The following is a 17,479-nucleotide window of genomic DNA, read 5'->3' as shown; positions in this document are numbered from 1 at the left end:
CGGGCTTTGAATCAGAAATGTTGTATAAAAACATTCAGTCTACCAAGCAATTCATCCTTTTGTCACAATACTTTCTATGTGGATAATTCAAACGATACTACATGTATGTTATTGTCTGCTGCAAACCCGTCAAGGCAAATATGAGTTAAAACTAAATTTAAAAAGACAACCCTTATATACACCTTTCCTTTTAAGTTCTGTATCCACCAATTATTACATTCCATTTTTCAGGGAATATCAATTCAACGAATATGCCTGTAAATTGTTGTTTCGAGCAGCAGATTTATAAAAGAAGATCATTTATTGTATTGGGCTATTTACCTTGCACATGTTCGCTATGCGTTAATTATGACATTAATACACGCGTGTTTTACGATCTACTTCTACCCATTAAGCATAAGAGTTATAAAATTTCCTACACTATGTTTGTCTAAACAATACCCGGTTATTGGGCGTATCTTAAATTGTACACCTATCTGTCTAATTATCCGATTGGAAGATGATAACCCGAGCATACATTTTACGTACGACGCTTTCGTGTGCCACATTCAAGACGATCCGGAGGACAAGCGGTTCGTTCAAGACCTTATTGAGGAGCTAGAAGATAGAAGAGGACTTCGACTCTACGTCCCAGGTCGCGATAATAGATTGGATGCATCCGAAAACATCATTCATGCTGACGAAATTGAGGAAAGGTGGGCACACATAACGGGGTTTTGTTGTTTCAGATGTATTTATGGTTGTGATACACACACTCATATGACAGGGTAGGGTAGAGTAGGTGGGTGGATGGGTGGTTGGGTAGGGTAGGGTAGGGTAGGGAAGGGTACGATAGTGTAAGGTAGGGTATGGTAGAATAGGGTAGGGTAGGGTACGGTAGGGTAGGGTAGGTAGGCTTGTCGGCGACACCAGTCTTAACTTTATTTTAAACGTTCCTTCGACTGCATCCATCACGTTAGACACTGAACTTGCAACCACGCATTCGTGGCCCCTGTCGTTTAACCTTGCGAAGACTGCATCTATTTTTTTCAGCAGCAAACCGTTTCACCCGCCTTAAATTATGACGTCCGAACATATCCACAATCACCCTCTCCTCTGACGCAAAATTAAATGTACACATCTCAATTACTATGACAAAAGCTTGGCGACGTATAGGTACATGTATCCTCAGGCGCTTATATTCTTCTTAATCGTTTCTGTCTCAAAAGAAATGTATTCCTCACTTTTATTCGCACTACACTTGAATATTTTGATGTTGTCTGAGATAATTGTAGCGAATATATAAAGCAAGAACTCGAATTAGCCCAAGTAAGAGCTGCCCGTATATGTACGGGAGCAACAAAATATTGCCGCATCCAAATGCTACTGAACGACCTAGAATGGGATACACTCTCGAAAAAAAGAAACAATATCGCCCACTTGTATTGTGATAAATGACACATGGACTTTCACCATCCTATATGTCAAACGCGATTCTAAATGTAAACCAAACCAAATCACACTAAGCATATAGTTTATCTTTCTTAAACCAATCAATAGAAATCAATTGTCCATAACAAAACAACATTGGCCTGACGAAGAATCATTTACAAACGCCCTTAATAAAAAACAACTCCTCTCCTCTTCTTATTGTGGTTTAAGAACTTGACAAATCTTAAATACACGTCTTAAGGCTTAATTGTAGCGGATTGAACAACGACCAATACGAAAGGTAAACACCGCCTTGTGCATCTGTAGGTTTCCAGAAACAATCAAACACTCTTGTTTGAAAGATGTCAATATTATACAAATCTTAGATCCCACCTCTTTGCCGACATAACGTGCCCTATAACGACAATTAATCTAATGAATGGCTTTGACCAATTCTCTTGTGCAGACAACGAATTTTTGTTCCGGTCTGAACAATTATATATTATAGCGACGAAATGTTTTGAGACAAACGTCTTATCGGCTCTCTACTGTTCTACAACACACATTGTACCAGGAAATTTGCGAAATTGACAACTCATCGAAACTAGTGACGTATTAAATAACGTTTATTATCTATTTTTTACATTTCTCTTACCCTTTTCAAAGGTAAACAAAAACTTACAGTTTGACCTTCGACCACTGTTAACAGTCGCGACTCCACACAAAAGAAGAGGAATTAACATTAGTTTCAAAACGACCTTGTTTTCCAATCCAAAACCTATTCAATTTTGTAATTTTTTATTTATATATTAATCTGTATATTTCGAATAATGTTTAGATGTGAACATGTTAACATGAAACCTATGCTTGAAATAAAGTTTAAACTTGACCATGATTCCCTCGCTATCAGGACTCGTTTTGTCTTCACGTAGCTTATAAGCCACCACACACCCGCTCTCATTTATTTGATGTTATTTTTATAGATACGACGATTCTATGTAATAATTATTTTAGATGTATTGAAAATGTTTCCTGTCTAATATTTTAATTCGAAATTATTTATAGTCAGCTAAAACAAATATAATATGAAGATCAAAGTATATTTTCCAGGTCAATTTACTTGGAAATTGACCAGGAGAATAAGTAACAAAAGGCCTCATTAGAGACCCGAAAGAAATGAACGGTTGCAAGCAGATTCGCAGACTTTTACAATTACAACAACACAATTTTAAACAAACCATTCCCAAACGGGCACGGATTTCAATAGAACTGAAACTTTTTCAACGGACGAAAAATTCAATGCGATTAGCATATTGAGGATAATCGGAAATTAGACATTTAACTTTGATAGTGTTCACTTGATCACTTAGGAAGATTAATTAATACTGACCGATGTTTCAGCCATGTGTTTAAACGAATCGAAACCATTTCGAAACCATTTGAAATATTCAAGAAATGATAAATAGTATAAAACTCGACTATCTTCTTAATTATGTCCAATTCACTTATAAATCTGTATAAATATGTTATAAATGTGTAACAAGTCTTAATTTCATCTTTTTGACAGCAGTAGTTAACAGTATCATGTATGTGTTCAATGTCATGTGTATGTGGAGAATTGCATAATTAATACAAAAAAATATATAAAGTGGCATATCCTTTACTTGAATTTTTGTTTCATAATTATCACATGAATAATTAAAAATATTATTTTGGTACACATCTGCAAAAATATATTATGTTATATTTCAATTGTTTTTTCGTTTTCAGTTGCCGACGAGTGATCATAGTGCTATCAAGGTCGTTTTTTCAGACCAGATTGTCCGTCTTCCAAGAAAGATTTGCACAAGAATTATGGACAGGTAATTTTTTGCTTAACACTTAACCATTTGCCTGCAATATGGTTAGCATACCCTATCAAATGATTACGTTTTCAAGATATTTTGAAACCTATATCAGTAACCAAAGTGTTGTGTGATTTAAAAGAATGATACTGTTACTTGCATTCCATTAATTGTGTTATTTAAACATCGTTTATGCGTAACATTTGCACAGAAATTTCATGAAAATTGGTTAAGACATCGTCCAAATCTATGTCATGTATACACGTTTTGTCATAAATCGGCTATTATTATACATGTAACTCAAGTGGTGAGTTTTCGTCTGATGTGTTTGTTAAATTGGCAAATACACTTTTGCAGCGGAAAGGCGTGCTCGAATGATTGCAATTATCCGTGAAAGAGGCGCCGTCGTACCTGATACACTAAATGATTGTAATACTCTCGACTATAACGACATGAATGAGATCAACTGGGCACTCTTGGCGTCATCCATCAATGAACCGATCACACAAGCAACATATAGGAGATTTATATTAAATCGAAACGGGCGGGGTCTTAGTTTTCCTTTTCCAGCCGGCGGAAATGAAAACACAGTGTTAACACTTCGAAATAGTCAGCCTCCTCCAGGCCCGAACCGATCACCCGATCCAGTTTCAACAGAACATACCAGGACTCAATGGCCAGACGGCGAAAGCGGAAACACAACACCCAAAACGGTACATTCTGATCATACAACACCAACGTTCATACTACCAACAACCGAAAAAAAACTTTAAAAAAATGACCATGTGGAATCTTTTTTTCACGACTTGAACAGTAAAAACTGTCATGTGAGTGCAAATATTCAAATAAGAAATTGATTGATTGATTGATTTTATTTGGTAAAAATATGAACATAACATAGTTACTAAATAATGCAGACAACATGAAATATATTATCACAGCAATATACATAGTAAACCATGGAATGCACACACAATACCCAGGATAACACAAAAAAGAGAAAAATGATTTTGACTTATTTCCATTGTAGTCCTTGATATTGGTAGCAGTAACCATGAAACAGTAATGTATTAGATATTTAATAATTTATATGTATCAAATGTGTACTGTTTAATATATCAAGTATATTACTGATTAAGTTATGACAAATATTATCACATGCTCATTATATCACAGAAGTTGCTTAAGAAAGTATCACACTGCATAATGTAGTTAATAAACACACTTTGTAGCACACCAAGAGTTTGAGAATAAAGATGTGTGAGATCATTGCATCATAATACTTAAAAATGTTTTAAATATATCACAGACGTTCCTTAAGAAAGTATCACACTGCATATGTAGTTCATAAACAAACTTTGTAGCACACTAAGAATTTGAAAATGAATGATGACTTTATAATTTACTTGACATGTTATGTTGTTGTCAGCTACATACATTATTACACCCGCAAAAATTACATCAACCGTGTGTAATAAGATTATTGTTACACATTTTTTATGAGAAAAAAAACATTATTTACATAAGCAGATAACTATTATAAAAGGGTGTAATTGTTCATTACATGACAATTATAATTATTGTGAGTGATATACTTTCCAATTGTAAAAGAAAGGTTGCTTTAAATTAACTTTTTTTGTTTTAACTATTCAATAATGTCTGTTGGTTTTGGTAATGCTTCGAGGTCTTGTTTGAGTATTTTTTTCCAGTACTATTATCGCATTTTAAAATATGTTATTGATTCTTTATCGAGTACTGTTAAGTATAATGTATGTCACTCTGCATCAATCTTGTCTTTCATATGCGTTCTTATTTTTTCTTTCAAGTGGTTATGCGCCAAGTTCATTGTAGATGAGTCCCGATATTGTAATGTTCAATTACTTGTTGCTTGACATTCGTCTAGGGATATTTCAAACGAAGGAGTTTTAGGAATATCGTTATTGTAGACGTAGATCTACAGTTGTTATGTAATTTATTGATTTACCTAAGATTTCGTTTTTGTGAGCTGTAAGTACTATAAAATAATATTGTTTTTATTCAAAATGTGTGACTCGATCCCCATTTGTTTGTATTCTGAACGGCTTCATGTTTGCATTTTGTAAAATATTGCCAGTGAGTTATGCTTCATTTTTGTTTAAAAAAATTGGTGATGTGTGTTATTACTGAAATTAAAATGCTTTATTAAAGATGAAAAATACCCTAAATGTGTACAGATGAACTTATTACACTGGTTATAGTTAGTTATTACGCAAAAAAAGAAATAAAGAAGTTGTAACATATAAGCCCCAATTGCGTTTTTGCACAAATAATAAAAAAAATCAGTAATTATTTTTGTTTTGTAATTATACTCATGTTACATTTGGGTATTATGTGTTGATACATTTTCAAAAAAACAACACTGTCAGATTACCTCTTAACGCATGTTTGTACTTAGTGTTTTTTTTAATGAATCAATTCATCAGAACTTCCTTTATTTACATGTTGATTGTATGCATGTTTTATTATTTGGTGTTCCGTTTGAAGGTTTCGTGAGATATTGCACGATCTTATTTCGATTGTTGAAATTATATGGCTCCGACGTCGTTTTGTATTCAATAATTACCATGATGCACTAAATAGTAACCTGGCATAAAAATCTTTTCCAATATATAGGTATACCTTGTTTGTCATTGTGATGTGTCCCTTGCTGTCCATTCAGCTTTACATTTGTCCGTAAGATATTATGTTTCTGCTAATTATTGTCTACATTGTTAATTTATTACATGTGTATAGAACTAGACAAAAAAATGTACGACAGTTGATCAATCATGTACATGTATACGCTCATGATGTGTTTATTTTAATGTTTGTTTTTAAATATTTCAGGCATTTCAGAAGGCTGTTTGTTTGTTAAAGTTTTAAGTCGCGACCGTTTTGGACACGGCACGTACATGCGTGGACGATATTGTACAACTAACACAAGTTTATTTGATGTGTCGATTCAGAATGTATTGTTACTCCCTCTCACATGCAGTTTTTTCTCCTTTTTTAAGGGAAAGTGGCCAAGTCCCTGTAGATAAGATAAAAATAGCATAGTTTTGAGAAATATAATGAATAGAGTTAGTTGATTTTTAATTGTTTACACATTTAAACGACACTTGTATGTAATGTCAAATTTGCTACGATTATACACAGAGAGCTTCATATGGAGATCAAATGTTTCTGTGGATTTAACTTTTATGTTTTGGAAGCTTCAATTGCAATTGTTAACAGTCCTTTGGTTTAAAGGCAATTATTGGCAATGTGGCCAAATTTCAGCCCAACATATAATCAAAACAACCTTAACATAATTTATCCAGATATCAATTTTACTTTTTCTTTTTTTTTTGATTTAACAGTTGCACGTTGATTTTGTCTTTTAATATAGAACTTACTTAATTAGTAGTATTTTGAGTGTTTTTCAGAGCATTTAACTTATATCATGTAAATAAGTAACTATTTGAATATTAAACAACTTAACTTTGTTACCAGTCTTGTATTTATATATAGTAGTAAGGACAGAAATATATATGAAATATGTGTTCTGCACAAATAGTATACATTTGAAACACAGAATAGCTCAAACGTGACACGTAGCATTCGTTTTATGTATTTATTTTGAAAGAAAAAAGGGTATATACTTATACTGCACATTCATTAAACTATATTGCGTGGATTTTTAAATATTCATTATAATTTGAATGTTCATTCTTGTGGAGTTTTTTTCTCAGTTTATCTTATGTTGTAAACGTATTAAAAAAATAATATCTCTATACTTTAAGTACAATAAGCATCTTGGCATTACTTTATTAAACATGATTGTGTTTTTATCATTTTATTTGCGTTTTAAATTTTGTCAAATATTCCCCCCCCCCCCCCCTTCGAAGAAGAGGGGGTATATCTTTTTGCTTAATGTATGTCGGCCTGTCGGTAGGTCTGTAGGTAGACTAGTTCGTCTCCGATCAATAACTTGTCAACGAATTGACTGATTGGCTTGATTCTCCACAAGTGTATTGAAGTCGGACTGTATATGACCCCTATTGAAATTGAGGTCACGAGGTCAAAGTTACTGTCACAATAAGTATGAACATTGTTTCTTATCAATAACTCGTCAACACATTGACCGATTGACTTGATACTTCTCATGTGCATTGGCCCCTATTAAAATTGGAAGTCACTAGGTCAAAGGTCATGGTCACTGTTACAATAAGTGGGAAAAGTAGATGTATCGCATTTAAAGGGATCTTTTCACGCTTTGGTAAATTGACAAAATTGAAAAAAGTTGTTTCAGATTCGCAAATTTTCGTGTTAGTTATGATATTTGTGAGGAAACAGTAATACTGAACATTTACCATGCTTTAATATAGCCATTATATGCATCTTTTGACGATTATAAAACCTAAAAATTATAAGGCGTTGCAACGCGAAACGATTGAATAATTTGGAGAGTTCTGTTTTTGTCGTTAAATTTTGTATAACTACGAAGATTGCTTATATAAGGTATAAAATACTTAAAGGATGTGTATCGGCGGAATAGCTCAGTAGGCTAAAGCGTTTTTACTTCAGGACTCTGGCAGGACTCCAGGGGTTACTGGTTCGAAACCTGCTCCGGGCAATGTTCTTTTCCTTTTTTAAATTTTATTCTTGATTTTTTACTGGAGCTTTTACGATCCAATGTTTACATTTATCAATATAAAGCATTTAATGAATAAGTTAAAAAATGCCAAAATCTGTGAAAAGGCCCCTTTAAATTATGGTGGGTAGCTTACATGCCCCCAAGGTTTTGAATTTCATTTTTGGCTATACAGGTGAAGAGCAAGTAAATAAAAATAGCAGAAAATATTCAGCGAATAACTTAGTTTGGAAGGAGGTCTTGCATTACCATTTTTTTAGTTAATGCAGTCTTTGCTTGGGATTGCAATTTTGGGAGATTAACGGTAATAGTTAGTTAAAATAAAAAACAAAAGTGTTATTCACTTACAACTTAAATTCGGATGGAGGTGTTATGCTGACATGCTGTGTGTATGAAGCTTAGATTAAGACCTAAGTAACATGCTTTACATCCAGTGCACTAGCCCAAACATACTTTGCATACCAAACCGAAGTGAAAAGGTGGGAAATAGTAAAGGAAGGGTTGGTTAAACATCCCTGCTTACAGAAAATATGTTATCAGTTCTCTTTCTTGCTCTAGAAATGGTGACAGTGTTAGTTTTAAGAAACGTTTTCCTGTTATGACTTCTGGGTATAGCCATGCTAATGATATTCGAATGAAACAAAAGTAAATAAGTGAACAATCAATATTTCACTAGGGAGTTGTAGTGTCATTGTCAAAATATCAAAATTACATTAAAAAGTTTTTAGTTTGTTCTTTAGCATATATATATATATATATATATATAAGAGTATATTTAACTCGAATAAAAATATTTAAGATACCCTAAACATCTACAGTAGCACCAGAGGTTAAAAGTCAAGTTTAATTTAGTTAAACTAGAACACAAGTTTACATTGTAATAAGTTAAAGTTTGCATCAGATATAATCATAAAACTTGATAAGCCAGCAAGTGCACAGAAGGCTGTATGTAAAACATTTGTCTGTTGATTTATATGTTCCTTAGTCGTCTTCAAACTTATGTAACTTCAGAGTACTTGACATATGAACTTAATTTGAAACACAAAGTAAGTGCAGGATCCTTAATTTCTCTTGATTCGTCACATTTTCATATAATGGACAATATATTCAATTCAATAGTTTATTTGCATATATGGCCTCCGGACCAAACACAATATATACATCATCAAAATAATCATAATACGCAGCATGTGGTTATGGTCCTAACTATACAATATGGGTTTGATAATAAGAATATTATTATCTGTGCATTTCCATCCACTGATCTCTCTCTTTAAATGAGTTATATATATATATACATAGCAATGTTTCGTATTAACTTTTCATTTTCAGTAGACATCAAATCATAGAATTTCTCTAAAGGTGGATGTTGGAAATAGTACAATGGTATATACATAGAACGGAGATTAGCATACAGAGGACATATTAACATAAAATGATACTCATCTTCGATGAGTGTTTCACAATATATACGTACACGAAATTCTCTAACTATATTAAAATGTCTACTCTTTTATATCAAGAGGTTGTGTGATGAACTTCGGAAATTTGCAAAACATTGTCTAAATTTTTTTAATATCAATAATATTTATATACTTTTCCACTTCAAAACACTGTTTAAACATTATATAATGACACATTTTGCTATTCACTCTACACCTAGCATTCCAATTTTGCATAGCTTGATCATTCAGCTTTTGTTCATATTGTAATAAAAACAGTTTAGAGTTTATAACATTTTGCTCTTCCCAGACATAACCAAAACCATTTCTGTATAAGTTTAGCCTAACATCACTGGCCCAGTTATTGAAGCCTAGATTATCAAAGTACATAAGCATTTCATAGCATAGGCTAGGGTATCTATATCTAGGTAGCTCTAATAATCGTAACCAATATTTAATACAACGTATAGATGAATAGATATGCAAAGGGAATCTACCGGTATCTCCTAGTATGACATCATTACATGCTGTTTTATTTACATTAAAAAATCTTTTGCATACATATATTTGCAAAGATTCTATACAATGTGGGGTTCTTAGATCCCATAATTCTGAGCCATATAACATTACAGATGCAATCTTCGAGTCAAATATTTTGAAAAAAGTGTTAAATGGCAAACAGGATATATGTTGAAAAGAGTTCAAAATACATATAAGAACCTTCTTAGCCTTGGTAGTCATAGTCTCAGCCATTTTGTACATAGGCAGTCTATTTGAAAAATGTAAACCAACATATGTAAAACCATAAACAATATCTAGTCGACTGCTATTATATGTCCATTTTTCTCTACTGCTATTTGGCCCCGACGTTTAAACACTAGTATTTTGTTTTTTTCAATATTAACTGTAAGCTTGTTTTGTGTACAAAAATCATTTAAAATGTTTAATTGCTTTTGCAAACCAACAACAGTATCAGCAATAAGGCCTATATCATCAGCAAGCATTAGCATGAAAATGTCAACAGTATCAGGGAATAATTGGATTCCTCTGGTATTATTATTGTTTAACATTGTATTTAATTAATTGATGAACATTGCAAATAAAATTGGGCTTAAGCTACACCCTTGACGAAGTCCAACAGGACATGAAAATGTATCAGATACTCCTTCATCTGATCGAACACATGCTTTAACAGATGAATAAATTTGTTGTATGGCTTCATACAAATGACCTTTGACACCATTTTGTTTTAGAACATTGTACTAAAAAACCCGATTTACTGAATCAAAGGCTTTCTGGAAATCTATGAGAGCCACATATACAGATCTACCTTTCATGCTTAGATATTTATTAACAATGGAATATAATATAAAAGTTATGCACACACTTTATTTGAAGTTTTTTTTTTACTGTTAAGAGTTTCTTGTGTGGCTTGCAATACAATCAAGGACTCGTTACATTTGGCAGAACTTACAAGTCTACGATGCGCTTAAATTACACAAGATTATGAACATGAATTTAAGTTTCAGAAAAAATACAGTTAATAATTGCTTGATCCGCTGTAAAATGATGTGTTTATTTGTTTGCTTATTTTAAAAAGATTTGGGACTTTCTTAATTGTGCATCAACAGAAATAATAATGCAGCAGAAAACGGATCAGATACCACATACTTGACACATACCTTGTTAAGCGGTGTTGTCTTCAGTTTGGATTTTTCTAGTTCATCTTTTTCATATTGTGTACAAATATCAAAAACTCCACTGAATACCAAAGAATTGGTCTTATGAACGAAAATTATATTTTCTCAAGAGCGTTTCTATCACGTGTTGTTTTTACTCGGCGCATGATATTTACTCGTGCCTATGCTTGTATAGTAATACAAGATATATGTTCATGCAAAGTACAGTCATGAGACAAATTAGCATCTGGATGCACGCGTTTAGTCTCGTTAGAAAAGTTTATCATGAGCTAGGATGGGAATCTATTATTCAACGAAGACGTTAGCATAAAAAATATTAATGTATACTATGAACTATAAAAATGTACCTAACTATTACAATTTTGTCCGCAACAGTTGGATCAGGTAGCAATTACTTGCTAAGAATTTCGTCGCATCTTCAAACAATAACTGCCCGAGCATCACTGTGTTCAAATTCTTTCCTACCATAGTCTGTATTTGAATGGAATAATCTTCCCGGTGATGTCATAAATGCTAAATCGATTCATTGGGTTAAAAGGAGTGTTAGCATTGATATATTCATTCCAAATCACTTATAGTCTTACTGCAAACAACGCTCGAAAATGTTATATACACGCTTGAGAACAAAGTGTAGCGCTTTAAGGTTCATGTAGAGGCTTCATTTTGAAAAATGTCGGACCCCAAGCATTGAACTCAAATTTGACTAAAGGAAGAGTGCCACATTGAAAATGTATACATATATGCTTTAAAGGATGTTTTTCCTTCAAACTGCTACCAATTTTGTACATCAACGTATCATACCATCCACAAAATCAATCAAAATACAAAGCGATTTTAACACTAATATATACATTATTTTCAAAAATCTGAATCATGTTTATTCCACGTATTTCGGCGGAAAATTATATAACTAGTGAATAATATCGACATTGACGAGGGCAAGTTACGCTTAAATAGTAAAAAAAGTTTACATATCTAGAAATATCAAAACTCGAACACATGTCATTTCATCACCATGGGGGCAGCCATTTGTAAATTCATAACATAGAAAGAAACATGCTAAAAACTAACTCATCGCCTAATTGACATTCCAAACGGTTGACGATGACAAATGCATTGGATTGTAATCTTTCCGTTGATGTTTGCAAACTGCACGATCAGACCTCATAAACACTCAAAAGAATAACTATGTAAGAAGCATTTCACCAATGTTTACAATTGTTGTCGAATCACCATACTGATATTATTGCGCATAAAAGAGTACGCTTACAGACTGACAGAAAGATCGATACGTAACTCCGTTAAATTCATCACGGTATACTATTCTATTGATAATATATAATAACACATCGCTTTAACAATCTAAAAGGAGAAATAATTCTTTTAAACAAAGTTTTTAATAACGAAAGTGAAAACAACGGAAGTTAGATGGATATTCTGTGAGATGCACTTCGGCTCCAGAAAAAAACAATACAAATAAACTAAAAAAGACGTGTGGGGGACAATTTTCAGCTGGAAAATATTTGAAATAGGGTAAGTGATGATATCTCTACGTGGTCATTTCTGTTATTGAGTGCGATCTCTTGCTGATTAATGTTAATAGTTGTTTTACTAGTTGCGAACCAACTGTCAAAATATGTTTGTGTTTTCTCAGGTATGTGTATACACATACCCGGTTTTCTCACTACTGCACGTGGTTTCGACCGATTTGTTTTGCACGTTTTTCTACGGAGCACAGCGAGGGCCACGCTTTCAAAATGGGTAGAATTAATCGAAATATAAAATCAATCGGTTTGCCAATTTCTTTATAATTCTTTACAATTTTATATGTCGTCTGCAATCTATTTCAATTTTAGATGGTTTAAATTTGCAATTTGGTTGAGAGGTAAATAACAAAATTGTTAAGCCTTTGAAGAAGAATTGTGACTCTTACTATCCACCATACCTGGATTTTTAAAAAGTAGTTACGTTTTAGTTATTTTTAGAACTTTGTTTAGGAAATTTATCCAAAATAGGCAGTTGAATAAAAACTCATTTGTTGTTTTATGACAATAATTTTCTGTGAAATGTTGCTAACTTGACCTTGTATATGTATATAGCTTTGTATTTATTCAACTTAAGGTAGTGCATATCCTTCCTAACTTTAGATTGAGATTTTGTAAATTAGTGTAAAAATGTATTGGTTTTAAACCAAAATATGAATAAAGCACACAAATATTGAATGTCAAAAATGTGTTTATGTTATTCTATCCGTCTTTAGCTTTAAAATGATATATAGTTTGACCATATTGTACCACATTGAATGAAGAAAAACCAAAGCGAATTTTTAATGAATTTTATCCCCCCCATGAACCTTAAATGAAGATCTTTTCAGACGCAACATATTACATCCCCGTTACGTCTCTGTCTACTTCACTCAACGACGCCACATAACTTTGCCGAATGCAGCCATTATGTACATATTTTCGGAAAATATATTACACTTCTTGTATCGAAATTATAATATATGATGATGTTTAAAATGAATGATCAATAGTAAGCTATTTGATACGTGAATATGCTACAGAACGACTTTTTCACCTTTGCACCAAACAAGTCTTTCAAAATCTATTTCGTTTCTACCCAAACATCTGCACATGCATCTCTTAACCTTAAATTTCATAATATTATTTGCACTTAGTTTCTCCTTTTTGTCATATCGTGATTATTGCTTAATCATTTACAATCCAATTATTTTCCGACAACATGCACTGTATTTATACCGGGGAGAAGAGTTATATAAGTCCATGTATTGAGTTCAAATCATATAAAACATGTACATATGTGAATGTTTTTTTGACATAATGTGAAACAATATTAGTTAGTTTGAAGAAAATGTTTAAACCAAGCGATTTTGTCAACTGACGTATAATTATACGTGTTATATGCTATTGCCAATAACTATTATCGGAATATAAGAAATATATAGGGGACAAGCATTTAAACAAACAAGAAAGAAACTATAATTTTGGTCGAACCCTCTTGCAGAAAGTTTTATATAGATCCCACTAAGGTTACGTGTATGTGCATGTGTACCTCATTCCGATCTTTTGAGGACCGTGAATTCATCATATTTCATGCAAGTGTATTTGCAACACAGTCCAATTCACTTTGTAGAGACTGTGTCGCATGTACGACCCTTGTCCCTAGTAAAATAGCCGGGTCAATTTAAGTATTCAAGACAACATAAACAATCGGAATATTGAGTTTTTCGCTAAGAAAAACACCATTCTCATACGAACTTTGGAAGTGTTAATTGCTATAACCGGCTATATTGATTTGTGATTGCTATTAAAAAACTCTAGTAGATTGAAAAAGAAATTGCCTTAGTATTACCTTGGAAGCTTTTAGATCTATGCGAGTTGCCTGATTATTACAAAACGCGACGAATACGTGTTGGATAGACACACTTGGGCGACGGTCTTATACTTTATAACTTGATTTTTTGCATTGTAAAAGCAATTGTGTTTTTATTCGGTCAGGCACCAAACAAACCGTTCTTATTGTATTTGGGCGATTAGAGAATCAAATATTTACGGCCTAGTTGTCATTATCAGGAGATGCTCAATTCTCAAATATGTAGGCCTAAACTCTTAGCTCAAATTCCCCACAGTGTAATACTTAGCAAGTAACGAGCCAGAGTCAGTAAAAACGATATTATTATGTAAAGTGCTTATCACATGGAGCAGTAATACTTCCTGGATAAATTTGAGCACATACATACAACTGCTTTCAAAGTTAGTGAACAGTTATAATAATAAATTCCGGACGCATTTAACATTTTTTAATGCATTAGTCATTTAACCACAACTGGAGATAAGGTCATTGCTTACGGAAAGCAAACTTTCTTTAAACGTATGCATCGCGTTACTAAACAAGTAGTTATGCTTAAGTAATATAACAATACAATCAAATTAACTAGCATGTAAAAGTGCGCAACTGAATAGTTTGGTTCATTAAGTTTTCATTTGTTGAGTTTTGAGACAAAAGTGGAAACTGGCGGCATGAATGCGCCCCGGATACATTTCTTGCTTACGTTGGAAAGGAACCAACATTGATCCATAATGAAAACAAGCAAAACGACAAAATCCCTATGAGATAATTTGCCACGGGATAGAAACAATATATTCAAGTGTTGGTTAAAAGATTACCTTGGTCCTGGATCATCGATTGGATATTACTTAAATTTCTTATCACAACAAAAATTAGATTATGTTCTACACGTGCCCGAAACGAAGGTCTTGCACAATATATGGACTTGATTCGACTTTCATCACTATTTGTCAAGTGACTTTTCACGACGCCAGTGCCAAATTTATGAAAGAAAATCCTTTATTGTATCGACCTGTTGCTAAAAATTGCACATTTGTGCTGTGCGTTAGTTTTAATCTAAAAAAATTTGTTTCACCTTCTGTTGTGAAATATTAAACAGCAAGTTTACGCCTTTCCCTTAAGTATTTTTGCATTCACAAGAATGACTTATTTTGAGCATTTTAAACTGTTTACTTATAATTATACGTAATATTTTCCAATAAGACGATGATGACCGCAGTCAGGGTTTTTGGTTCGACGCTTTCGTGTGTCACAATCAAGACGACCCCGAGGACACGCGGTTCGTACAAGACCTGATTGAGGAGCTAGAAGATAGAAGAGGACTTCGACTCTACGTCCCAGGTCGCGATGGTCTATCGGGTGCATCCCAACACATCAGCAATGCTGGCGAAATTGAGGAAAGGTGGGTACATATCACAGGTTGTAGTCCTTGCAGATATATGCATGGCTATACTAAACTCAGTCATATGCGTCTGATTAAAGATCTTATACAGATCTGCACATCAATTCGATATATAACCATTACGTCCAGCCTATATATTCACACTGCTATGAAATTTGAAAGGCGTATGTGTGCTTGGTCATAATAGAGTATTCAAGTGTAAACGAAAGTAAATAATTACTTGAATAAAAACCACCATTGACTCATGAACACTTAGTCAAACACAAGTTCAAGTACCTCAGTTTCAAATAAATACAATAATTAGTTACTCATTTGAACATTTTAATTATGAATAACCCGATATATGCAAATGATCACGTAAAATCCCTCATTAAAATCTACTATTCAGTACGATACGGATAAGAATATGTGAACGGCTGAAATATTGTTCTCTAAAGGTGACAACCATAAATGAACATCAATCGCTTTTTTATTCCATATTTGAAGTGAAGTGACAGTTCGTTTAAAAGTGTGTATTGTACCTATATAGAAACATTAAATTATTCAACGGCGTTGCAAATCGTTCGGAATGAAAGACTAAAATAACTTTAAATATAGGGTGAATATCGCACACTTGAACTGTAAAACGAATGGAAAAATACAGATGTGTCCGGCAGCAGATACGTGTGCAGCTAGTATGGCACTCGAATATGTGACCTCTAGTAAGCCATGCGAATGCTCTTACGGATGCATTAATTAGGTGATTTGCAGTCATTTCAATGTTACAGAAGATATATATTTTATTTAAATTTACTTCGTCACAATTTCTTCAATTGGACTTTGGTAAAAAACTTAAGCAAGTAATCGATTTGACCTTTTATATTTTGATTGTTATGTGAACAATGAGAATCGCATAATAATTGTAAAAATAAATATTTAAAGTGTTTTATCTTCTACATCTATTGTTCTTCGAATGAAAATTCGCTTTGTTATGTTTTAACCGATTCATGAGTCATTCATATGAATATTTTTGAAATGGGGATATAGACTTTTGAGTTGTAAAAAGAGGAGAAATCACGTTTTTCTTGGTTTGACGCATCTGCAACTATCCATTTCCTTATGTTTCTCATGTTTTTCTTTTTCAGATGCCGAACGGTGATAATAGTCATTTCAAGGTCATTTCTTCAATTTAAGCAGATTTTTCGGATTCCAAGAACGATTTTCACAAGCATTAACGACAGGTGAAAACGTTGCTAGACGCATTGTGATATTGATAGACAAATGTTAATAATTTCATTTAAGGAGTTTACGCATTTCTTAACCAAAGCGATATTATGTTTACAAGTAGCATGTTTTCCCTGCACAAACTTCATCATACTATATCGACTACTAACTGATTGAAGATAAGTTTAAGTCTATATTGGTCACTAAAATAGTTTTTGTAATATATATTTTAGTGTTGTAGTTATTTTATAATGTTCTATATAAATTATATGGTAATCCATCTTTTGTTAACTTCATTGTTTAAAATTCATGTATGCGCAGCATTCGCAGAAAACGGAATGAACGTTTGTTTAAAATAGCGTAATCACCTATGTCTTTTATACCAGTTTTGTCGTAGATCGGCTATGAATATACTTCAATCTTTTTGTTTGCAACTGCTTATGGTTTTATTTGCA

General features: G+C 32.9%; 1 protein-coding gene across 1 annotated transcript; it reads left to right on the top strand.

Annotated features, from left to right (window-relative positions):
- Positions 1-348: 348 nt before the first annotated feature.
- On the top strand, positions 349-4,027 carry LOC127852692 (myeloid differentiation primary response protein MyD88-like). Its single transcript, XM_052386642.1, has 3 exons — positions 349-695; positions 3,181-3,272; positions 3,612-4,027. Exons 1-3 carry the CDS (start codon positions 349-351, stop codon positions 4,025-4,027), a joined length of 855 nt encoding a protein of 284 aa, XP_052242602.1.
- The last annotated feature ends 13,452 nt before the right edge of the window (positions 4,028-17,479 follow it).

Source organism: Dreissena polymorpha, chromosome 12, assembly GCF_020536995.1.
Source record: "Dreissena polymorpha isolate Duluth1 chromosome 12, UMN_Dpol_1.0, whole genome shotgun sequence".
In the NCBI taxonomy this organism is placed as follows: domain Eukaryota; kingdom Metazoa; phylum Mollusca; class Bivalvia; order Myida; family Dreissenidae; genus Dreissena; species Dreissena polymorpha.
This window is presented reverse-complemented; position numbering and strand designations above follow the sequence as displayed.

Coding starts and splice junctions, on each gene's coding strand:
- LOC127852692 (XM_052386642.1), top strand. CDS start 349: ATGACATTAATACACGCGTGTTTTACGATCTACTTCTACCCATTAAGC. Junction 696..3,180: donor GCTGACGAAATTGAGGAAAG/GTGGGCACACAT, acceptor TTTCGTTTTCAG/TTGCCGACGAGTGATCATAG. Junction 3,273..3,611: donor TGCACAAGAATTATGGACAG/GTAATTTTTTGC, acceptor ACACTTTTGCAG/CGGAAAGGCGTGCTCGAATG.